Source organism: Carex rostrata, chromosome 18 (genome assembly GCF_964058835.1).
Source record: "Carex rostrata chromosome 18, lpCarRost1.2, whole genome shotgun sequence".
In the NCBI taxonomy this organism is placed as follows: domain Eukaryota; kingdom Viridiplantae; phylum Streptophyta; class Magnoliopsida; order Poales; family Cyperaceae; genus Carex; species Carex rostrata.
The window spans coordinates 9876554-9887943 of NC_135935.1; the positions used below are offsets into that span (position 1 = coordinate 9876554).

The window sequence follows — 11390 nt, forward strand, 5'->3', positions numbered from 1 at the left end:
CATAGATAAAATGATGTAGTTCATATCCAACGGTTTTATTTTGAATTTTAAGATTTAAATTTTGAGTTATTAAAGTTTTTAAAAATGGAGGCATGATGGAGGCACAAAAAATGGAGGTATTTGAACCCTCCTCTTTTTATAATGCATTTTACTATATTTAAAAAATTTATTTACATTAACAAAAATATATTATAGATACATTTCAATTAATTAAATATTACGTGTATTAAAGTTTGGCCTTTTTGAAAGACATTTATCTTTCATCAAATAATTTAAATTTTTAGCAGTAAAATATTAGTGGATAAATGACCAAATTTTAAATGGACTAAAATTTAATAGACGTATTATTTAAATAACTGATAACACAACTTTTTTGATAAGATTATTAATTTTTTTTTATAAGAACTGATAACACATCTTTAATTTTATTTTTTTTAATTCAATATTTTTCAAATATATGTATCATAACTCATAAGGGTTTAAAAGATAGCAAAAAAAAAAAAAAAGCAAAAAATCACCACAAGGAAAAAAAAATGTTTACTGAGAAAACAAACACAGCTAAAATCACCACAAGGATTTAAACAAATATGTTACTAATTATTAATTATCCAATGGAAAAAATACCTATATACTAAATATTTATAGAAAAAGAATATAATAATAAAATTATACAATACAATTAATACAATAGCAGAATAAATTGTTAAGCCTCCATTTCTTCATCTTCAACCTTAGGTGCCAAGTAAAATCTCATATATCCAGCACCTGAAATCTTGTACTCTACAACCATTGGCAAATCATGCGACATGCTTATAATTACATTGCTCGAAAGAGGTGTCGATTTTGTGAAGGAATTGAGATATCGAAGAGGAAAGGAGAGTGAAACCGGTTCCTTCATCTCTATCACGGTCGATTCATCTGGCTGTAAAAATTGATCGGTTTATATTATCAAATATGAAAGTTTTCTCGCAGATTTTATGGTTTTATAAGGTTATCTCGGAGTAAAGATTTTAACAAAGAAGTTTTAACTTCATGCAACGCACAAACTATAGAAGATAAACAAAACTCCATATGGTTCATGCGCTGCGTGAAGCCAAAATTGTGTTGTGAAAAATCTTTACCCATTATCTCGTTTCATCTTTTGATCTACGGTTCTGTGATCTCTGATCTCTGTAAAGAGTTTGTTTCAACATAGAAAAATATTAAATGATGAAAAATTTGAAATTTCAGAATTTATTACTGGTGTGTCTCAATACCAAGTAGGACTGATGGATAGATAAAATACAACGATCTAATTTATTACTGGTAACTTAAGGCGGACCCACGTTGGACCAGGTGGCCAGTTTCTTCCCTGAATTTTAAATTTTTACGGATATTTATCGCTCCAACCGACTTTTCTTCCTGAATGTTTTTTTTTTATCCCCTCTGAAATTCTGATTTGTAATTTGGGATAAATTTAAGGTTAAAATTAAAATAATTTTCTTATATTATGATTGGTAGTTAGAATTATAAGTCAGAGCATCAACAATAATAATTCAGAGCATTGAAAATTATAAGTTAAAGTATTATTTTTTATCTAGTACCCGATTAACTAATGGGTTTGGATCTAATTAACTATTTAAATCCGGTTCACTATTTTTCTGCCCCCTAACAAAAATCCTGAATTCGCCCTTGACTGATATTGAAAATTTGAAATGCCTATTACCTTGACTACAGAGATGTTATGTCGACATATGATATTTACATTCCCAATTGCACCACTTACTGAAAATTTTACACCTTCCTTTGTGATAGATATAACAACTGCCACAATAAAAGCACAGCACATAACAAATAAGAAGAAGAACACAAATGATGCAGAGAAACAGTAACAACTTTAAACAGGTAACAGTAAGTACCAGTATCTCCAATTGTGCTGAGATCCTTGCAAATCCGTGCAAACTCCTGTGAAGGCATTCTAACTGTTGCTTCATAACTTGTATCAGGAATGTGAAGATGCTCTGATTCAATATCCATCAGCTTCATTTCAAAGTCTGATATTCTGTCATGCTCTGAAAAAAAAATACTGGTAACAACTTAAATAGCTACATCTTAATTGATCACAGCATGAAAATGAAACTAAGAACTCACTCGGGTTTTCAAACATGAGAGACATTGTATCAGGATTTTGATCATCGGCCTTGATCGTGATTACATCTTCATTTGCTGCACATTTTAGAAGCCTTGACAAGTGTGCGAGGTTAATGCCCATGGTGAGGTTACGATCGCATCTGAACCTTTCAAAGGAATGGGGAAGCAATTGGAGAGATACGAGTGCCACGTGGCTGGAATCCATTGACTGGAGGCATAGACCATTGGAAGAGGAGCAATCAAAATTGACGTTTGAGAGGAGATCCTTCACGGATTCTAGAATCTTCTTGAGAAGAACACCTTGTGATAGCCTCAGTTCTAACATGCTTCTGACTTGATGATGAAGAGAGGTGAAGGGAGGAGTATTTGTACGAGAGAAGTAGAAGTCGTCGAGTCGAAGGAACAGAGAGGAGAAGAGACGTTGAATTGAATCCTCGCCAGTGGTTCTATGAATGGTGAAGCCGGTTCTGTTCAATTGTGTAATTCAGAACGTATGATTGTCAAGAGCTCTCCAGTTAATTTTTTATAAAAGAGAGGGATGTGCATAGTCGAACTATGGTTCCGTATTTGCGACGGAAAAGCAGGTGGTATCAATTCTCAGAACTAGCTGATTCTTTCCAATAGTAAACTAACACGTTGGCATGAAGTAAATATCTGTTGAATCAGTGCGTGGGAATAACGAATGTGGCTGCCTATTTATTTATTCCTTTTTTTTTTGGGGTCTGAACTCTGAAGAATGTGGGTGTGGCTGCTTATTATTTCTCAATATATATATATATATATATATATTTGGAGCTGCACGTAAGCAATTTTCCTTATTATTAGAACTAGGGTGTTCTTAAGCTCACCAAAGTGTTTGGTGAGCTTAACTCCAAAATTTATTAAATTAGTTTTAAATAATGAATTCGAACCGTTGAAACTCACCTATCTACAAGTGATGCGTCTACATGTGAAAATTTTAAACATTCGAATTAATTTAGTATAAAGTTAAATGGTAAAAAAACGTTCAAAAAGTGAATGCACAAAAATTAATTTATTAACCTTCTAATTTTGATCAATTGACTTTATACTAAATTAATTCGAATGTTTAAAATTTTCACATGTAGACACATCACTCGTTAGTTAGGCGGGTTCCAACGGTTCGGATTCATCATTTGAAACTGATTTGATGAGTTTTGGAATTAAGCTCACCAAACACTTTGGAGCTTAAGAACATCCTAGTTCTACTCTAGATCTTACATTGCAGTTTAGAAAAATAATCTTTGAAATCACTAAATAGAGGGAACATGAAATGTCACAACCCAATCTGTTGTTTTTCAAATTTTTTTCAATTTTTGAGTAATTAAAACGAAATTGGAAGCAACTTGAGAGGAAAAGAAGAAAAAGAAGAAATAAAGAAACAACTTAATTCTTAGTTCCTGAATAGTTCCTTCCATCTATTCTTTTTTTTTTTTTTTTTTTTCCTTTTCTACTAATTTGATGATGTCTCACTCTAACACGTGTCCACAGTAAAAGATACATATAATTAACTAAGACAAAAAGTTAAAAACAAAAGTAGTAAGATTTGAAAGCAGCAGCTTTTACAAAATGTGTAGCCCATATTAATATCTCTTCTCAGCCCACAACAGAGTTGCTTGGCCCATCTCTCTCCTTAGATTCCTTTACTTTATACTTCTCATCTTCTTTATTCACCAAATAAACCAAATAAACCGTGACATGAAACTCTCTCAGCATTCAAAATTTTCGCTCGGAGGAGCGGCTAGGGGTTCAATCGAATTGATATTATTTGTCTGTATTAAAAAATTAGATACATATATGTGCGGATATGGATATCTGTCTGTATTCAAAAATTGAATTGGGCTATGGTGCATTGCGATGTATAATCCTTCTTGTACATTGAACTATAAACTGTTGATTCAAAGTTCAAACAGTCAATCTAAAGAGTTTAATATGTTCTCCATATTAAAATGTGCTTGTATACCAAATTTTATATTTTTTTGAAAATTTTTACTATTTTTTTAGAATTTTTGAAAATCGTTGTTTTTATTAAAATCGTGATTTTCAAAAATTCTAAAAAAGTAGCAAAAAATTTCTAAAAAAATATAAAATTTGATCTCCAAACACATTTTAATATGGATATCAAACTGAATGGTTTAGACATGAAAAATTTCTATTATAAAATTACGGATACAATATCTGATCTGTATCCGTCTAATATATGATCGGTATTCGAAACAAAAGCAGATACATATATAGGTAGGGGTGCACAAAAAATTCGAGATTCGTGATTCGATTCGAGTTCGATTCAAAAAAGTTCGAAAAAAATTCGATTCGAAAGAAATTCGGTTCGAAATTAATTCAAACCAGTTCGATTCGAAATTAATTCAATTTCGAATTCGAACCAGGCCTAATTCGATTCGTATGGTTCGCGAACCAGGCCCAGTTCGAATTGAAATTACCTTTGCATTACGTGGGAACCACTTGCCAGTGTCTACTTTAATATAAAGTAAGCTCCACTGACACAAGTCCGAATGTTACGATACAGTACTTACGCATGTCAAACCACTGATATTGGGACCCATGGTCTATGGACCTTTATTGCCAGTGTGCACCCGCCACATAATGTACGTGCTAGTATAGGTAGTAGCGAATCCTGCTTCCTGCTTCCTACCTCATTCTCATCCCATCTTCATCATCACATCCATTAAAACGCCATGCCTAGTGTCGCTGTTAAGCTCTACGGTGTTTTCTTCAAGCTCTTCCTCCACCGTCGCCTCCAGTCACGTCTCAAGTGTCTCTCCTCCGACCAATTTACAACCACCAACACCAGCTCCTTTGGCGTTTCCTCTCGCCCCGAGAAATCAACTGCGCCAGCTAACCCCTCCTTTGCATCAGACGGCGTTGCAAAATCGGCTAAACCAGTTTGAATTGCTCTCAATTTCGAACTAATTTCGAATCAAATCGAACTAGTTCGAATTATACCGAATCAAATTCGAACTGACCTTTTAGGTTCGAAATCTATTTCAATTTCGAATTGGATTCGGTTCGAAATAATTTCGAATTCGAACTTGACCTAATTCGATTTGGTTCGATTCGTTTGCAGCCCTATATATAGGTTTACCACTATTTGATTTGTTTGCACTCCTAAGGGGGACAAAAAATATTGAATCGATTTTAAATGATTAATCAGATTCAAACCCATTAGCTAATTGAGTACTAGATTAAAAAAAATGTTCTAACTTCTAATTTTTAGTATCCTAGAAGTCACTGCTATGGTCTTTTTTTTTTAGAAAAAAAAAAATTCTAATTTTCAATGCTCGAACTTCTTATTTCCAATACTTTGATTTTTAATTGTAATTACCAATTAGAATTCAAAAAAATTATCATAATTCTAACCATACATTTAACACTAATTACAAATCAATATTCTAAAAAAGGACACAAAATTTCAGAAGAGGTTAGGAGCAAATGTTCGAACATGTAGATTTTCACTAAATTTCAAAATTCAGAAAGAACAGCTATCATGACCCTACTGGGTCCGCCCCTGCTCTTCATCGATCCCAACCAATTTCTCTTTCTTTGTTTGCTAAATAATATATAATTTTTATCCTTTAACCTTCCCCGCTGAAGTACTGACATAGTAATTCTTTATTTTACTGGAAGATAATAGGAGATCGGGCAATATGTCAGATTGACATGAAGAAAGAGACGATTCAAGTAATTAATCCAAGCCGTACGTGGGTACAATTTGAACGGTTAGGATGAGAGCTAAATAGAATCTTGTTTTTCTCAGAACGCATATTCTGGAGTCATGAAAAGGCGGCATGGACGAATATGATACATTTTTTTATAACATGTTATTAATTTTAGAATGCACGCTTCAAATTTTCCTCAAAACAAAAAACGTCAGGATCCTCCTACTTTTGAAAATTTTCAAATTTGCATTTTGAATCTGAATTTTGGATCTTCAAATTACCAAATGAAAAACTGATTGCTGGATTACATTTCTCGTCCATTCTATGATTTTTCATTTCATTAGCTCATGCTAAATTGCTGATGGTATCGTCCCATGATATACCAATAAAAATGAATTAATGAAGCAAAAATAAATTGTTTATTGTTACATCATGGGACGATACCATCAGCAATTAGCGCTGACCAGATAAAATGAAAAATCATAGAATGGACAAGAAATAATGCATTCATGTTTAGAGTTAGAGAGAGACGAGGACCGTCATGCTAGACCTACATTTCCTAATATTCCATTTGTTTTTGTAATATGGGTTCTCTAGGTAAGCTTCCGATCTGCTTGTTTCCCTCAAGTGGTACTATTGGTACCCAAAATAATGATCTGATGGTTACATTAATGATAAATAATTAATTGTGAAATTGCGGGGAAATTCATGATACCATTGGCTTGACTTGTAAGTTGTAGTTAACACATAGTAAATTACCTCTGAGAAGGACAGGAGGGAGTACACTTGGTCCAAATGGTACCTTGACTGTGACACAGAACCAAATTATAGTTTCAATATATAAATTAATTTGTCATAAAAAAAAAAATAATGGAATAAAAGAATGGCACAAGTTAAATAGACGAACAACTTGGGCATAAAGAATAGAGTTACTCTTATTTAATAGTCCCTCTTACCCAAGTACGAAAACTAACTGGTAAACCTGGTCCCAAAATCTTCTTTGATTTAAAATTTCATGAACTCATTCATGTCTTTGAAAAATTAAGTTTCGACAGACACAAGCAAGATGACACCGGCAATTGGGATCTATCTCGGCATAGACTATTCATGTGTTGGAGTCTGGCATGATGGACGTGTGGAGATCATTGCGAATGATCAAGGCAACATGACAACCCCATCATGTGTTGCGTTCACGCCTAACAGGCGGCTGATAGGTGAAGCTGCTGCGATCCAGGCCGACAAAAACCCCACCAACACCATATTCGGTCAGTACTTTTCCCTGTCATGAACTATTGAATTTTTGGAAATGAAGAGAACTGTTGAACAATTGTTCTTACTGATCTTTAAAAAGGTTGTACATGAGTATTTATAGCCTAGTTGTGTCTTAATTACAAAAGATTTACAAGGATAAAGCTAGCTAGGTACCTCAAATAGCTTGACAGCTATGTAATTAGAAGCTAGCTTATTTGTTGCCTAAACTATATATGCCAATGATGAATATTTTCTAGGGCTAAGAATTTTATTCCTCAATACTCTCTCTCCAGTTGGGTTCAAATAAATTGATTGAGCCCAACTTGTCGAGTATGTTTACATGGCTGGATTTGTCAAGTGCTTTGGTGAAGACATCTACCAATTGGTCTTTGCTTCTAACAAATGAGGTTTCTATTTCTCCCGACTGTACTTTTTTTTTTTCTGAAAAAGTGACAATCGATCTTTATGTACTTTGTCCTTTCATTGAACACTGGATTTGATGCAATATGTCGTGCAACTTGGTTGTCACAATACATTTGCATTGTTCCTTTGAGCTTTATCTTCATGTCATTGAGTAGTTGTTTGATCCAGATGAGCTCACTTGCAGTGGATGTCATGGCTCGATATTCTGCTTCCGCACTTGATCTTGCCACAACATTCTGCTTCCTGCTCTTCTAAGTGACCAGGTTGTCACCTACAAAGGTACAAAAGCCTGTGGTTGATTTTCTATCGCAACTACCGACCCAATCTGCATTAAAAAAACCAACCACATCGTTAGAACTATTTTTCTTCATCCAAATTCCTTAACCTGGAGTGCATTTAAGATATCTTAGTATTCTATCAATTGCACTCAAGTGACTAGTGCATGGAGCATGCATAAATTGGCTTATAACACTAACTGCAAAGGCAATGTCAGGTTTGGTAACTGTAAGGTAAATTAACTTGCATACCAACCTTTGATATTGTCCTATGTCAGGTAGTGTTTCACCATCTTCAATTTCAAGTTTAATATTGGTTTCCATTAGAGTATTGGCTGGTTTAGCTCCCAATTTACTTGTTTCTTTTGACATATTTTCTTTGGGATATAAATAAGCCTTTACTTGAGTGAGATATTTCTACTTCAAGAAAATATGAACCATTATAATGTCTTGATGGCTTTTTTCTGCCTGCTCATAATATCACTTTGTTGATCCTTGATCCCTTAAATACCTCACATCTCAAGTGTATATTTTTTAAGTATGTAAAGAAATGATAAACAACCACCGATTAAACTAATGCAATGTACAGAAAGAATAGATCAAGAAGACAAGAACGTGAAACTACACACACACACACACACATATGCTCTGTAGTATATTTTGGTAAAAGTAGTTCAACCTTTGCATTGGAAATATGTATATTATTTTTTTTTTTTTTGAGAAAAGGAAAATATGTATAAATTTTAAGCATTCATAAACATCTAGGTCTATGGAGAGTTTATATTTTCCAATTAACCAGAAGTTATTTAATTTTAACATCATAGGTTGAAGTCCTCAGCAAATTGCAACATCCAAACCTTGTGAAACTCATAGGGGCCTGTGCAGAGAACCATGCACTTATTTATGAGTACCTACCAAATGGTAGCCTTGAAGACCGTCTACGATGTGAAAACAACACTTCACCCCTCTCATGGCAAGCATGAGTTCGTATTGCATTTGAGATTTGCGATGCACTAAGCTTCCTACACTGTAGCAAACCTCATGGTATTGTGCATGGTGATCTCAAACCCGACAACGTCCTTCTTGATTTGAACAGTGTTAGCAAACTAAGCGATTTTGGCCTCTGTCGTCAACTTAACCGGACAACCAATGCAAGTCAACCATTCCACATTACAGATTGTCTAAAGGGAACATTTGGTTACATTGACCCGGAGTACTTCACAACGGGGAAAATGACTCCTCAAAATGATGTTTATTCATTTGGCATTATGTTATTGCAGCTTGTGACATGCAAAGACCCATGGGGTATAAGGCAATCGGTGGAGGAGGAACATAGGAAAGGTACATTAAAGGAATTAATTGATGCTTCGGTAGGTCCCTGGCCATTTAAGGAGGCCGATAAGATGATCTCATTGGGTCTAAGATGCAGCGATACAATGAGAATAAATAGGCCTGATTTGTAGACCATAGTCTGGAAGGAAATGAAGTCCATGGCAGATGTTGCTTCTGCATCACAATCGTCGTCATGGGCAGCTTCTTTATTCCATCGTTGATTTTGTAATTAATAACTTTCTATACAAGCTTATTTGTAGAGATCACTTGCACATGCAATAGTTGCTTAGTAGTCATTTTATTTGCTTGCTTGTAATAAGCATGGAGTGTTTCCATGACATACCTGTTGTTGGCTCCCTTGTTAGAGCCTTTTTGTTGTTTTTGTTTGTCGGGCACATCGTGGTTGCCTGACGACACTTTGCATGCTTTACTGATGAAAGCATTTCTGTCAGTTCTTATTGCAGGACTCTCTTTTCTATTAATGGATGGGCATTTCTGCCTTCTTTTAAAAAAAAAAAAAAAAAAATACAAGCTTGTTTGTTTGTGCAGCTGGTTATTTATATTTATTTTAATCAACCGAGACTTTATCAAGTTGGTAAGTTCATCGTCAATATTATGTAAGTAACTTGGTGGATGTTTTTTAGTTTCATCGAGGGTTAAAATATCTCCTTGTAATGAATGCATTACATCTATTCTTTATTCTTCGTGATTGTTTTTTGCTTGCCAGATACGCCCTTTATCTCTTCTCTTCGCTCTTGACATTGATTACCAAGCAGCAAAGTGTTTCATAATCAACTTGTACAAGTCCGGTGGGTGGGCGCGGCCCGCTTGCATTTCAGTAAGAAAGTACGTGGACAGCAGGTCGGTCGGTCATTTCAGTACCGCGGGTTTGCATTTTACTAGCAAACCCGCGGTACTGTAGCACATACCTCCTCCTTCACCTCTGCCAGGGCCGCCTGAACGTCGCCGGAGCTCCGCCTGGTCCGTCTACCTCCGCCTAGGTCAGCACTGGTCCGCACAGGAGCTCCTATGCTCTGGTCCGATCTGACCTAGATCTGATCAGATCGGCTCTACCTCACCCTAGGCCGATCTGCTCGGTTCCGCCACCTAGGTCACATTTGAGATTTCTCAGGAATCTCAGTCGCAATACCTCGACAGCCCAGCCGCCAACTTAATTTGTCGGCAAAAGCCAATCAGGAAATTAATACACTAAATGGTACACAGCGACGAAGATCAAGCTTTTCAATTTTCGGGGGAAGACAGAGACACATGTCTTCAATGCTCTCGGCTGTCTTGACTTTACCAGCATTTGAAACAAGTGACTGTTTCTTGTGTGATGCTACCACTCCCCATGTTACTGAAAGATACCGCAGGTTTTCTAACCTGGCCAATTGTTGGAGCTCGTCATCGGTTGCCACTGACTAACAGCCTATGCTGATGCTGAGCTTTCTTAGCTTCTCTAGCCTCGTCAGCTCTATCAGACCACACGGGTCTTTGCTTTTCGTGCTCCCAATCACAAAGCCTTTTAGCACTTCTAGGTTGACGAGCTGACCGAGGCCTCGAGGCATTTGATCAAGCAAATAGCACTCTAATACATCTAGGTACTGCAACATCTTCAATGATGTGACAGAAACAGTCAACTTTTCGAGGTTGTGGCACGCTCTAACATTGAGAATTATGAGACAGTAAAGATCTCCAATTGAAACAGGAAGGGACTCAATTCTAGAGATTCCTCTGAGGCTGAGATACCTCAAGTTCCTACAAGCCCCGATACCCTTCAACAACCATTCTTTCACAAGCTCGGTATGGTGTTCGCTGGAGGCAGTACACCTCCCAACCTGGAAAGTGCCCATTTTTTTCTGGCCAGAGAACCATGACCTGTCGAGATGCACATATTGTTGGTCGACATTGTATACGGATAGCAAACCCTGATTGCTGGACCTACCAAAAGACCGCACTCGTGCTCGCACATGTTTTTGCCCCTTCATCAGAATCACACAATTAGTTGTACCGACAACAGGATTTCCCATGGGATCAAGCTCCAAGAAATTGTTTTCTTTCGCTGCTTCGATCAGCTACTGACGGATCCATGGATATACTCTGAATGCATGGACCTCATCACAGTGCTCATGTTTGACTGGTACTATCAGACCATGGTACATGAACTCTTCAAAGCGTCCTTTACCGATCTCAGTATCCAGCAATGAATCAACAGCTGTTTTTTTATGAGACACTGCTTTAAGCGGCCGTCAAGGCAGTCTATTGTATTCTTGACCTCTGACAT

General features: G+C 36.1%; 3 protein-coding genes across 3 annotated transcripts; 1 reads left to right on the forward strand and 2 right to left on the reverse strand.

Annotated features, from left to right (window-relative positions):
• Positions 1-566: 566 nt before the first annotated feature.
• Positions 567-2544, reverse strand: LOC144569538 (proliferating cell nuclear antigen-like). The gene is made up of 4 exons (XM_078319922.1): positions 2131-2544; positions 1899-2051; positions 1706-1803; positions 567-922 (listed from the first exon to the last, which is right to left on the reverse strand). Exons 1-4 carry the CDS (start codon positions 2453-2455, stop codon positions 704-706), a joined length of 795 nt encoding a protein of 264 aa, XP_078176048.1. The 5' UTR covers positions 2456-2544; the 3' UTR covers positions 567-703.
• A 4347-nt stretch (positions 2545-6891) lies between these two features.
• On the forward strand, positions 6892-9237 carry LOC144569223 (U-box domain-containing protein 70-like). Its single transcript, XM_078319464.1, has 3 exons — positions 6892-7090; positions 8648-8747; positions 8808-9237. Exons 1-3 carry the CDS (start codon positions 6892-6894, stop codon positions 9235-9237), a joined length of 729 nt encoding a protein of 242 aa, XP_078175590.1.
• Positions 9238-10527: 1290 nt separating this feature from the next.
• LOC144569224 (uncharacterized) lies at positions 10528-11136 on the reverse strand. The gene has a single exon (XM_078319465.1). It carries the CDS (start codon positions 11134-11136, stop codon positions 10528-10530), a length of 609 nt encoding a protein of 202 aa, XP_078175591.1.
• Between the last annotated feature and the right edge of the window lie 254 nt (positions 11137-11390).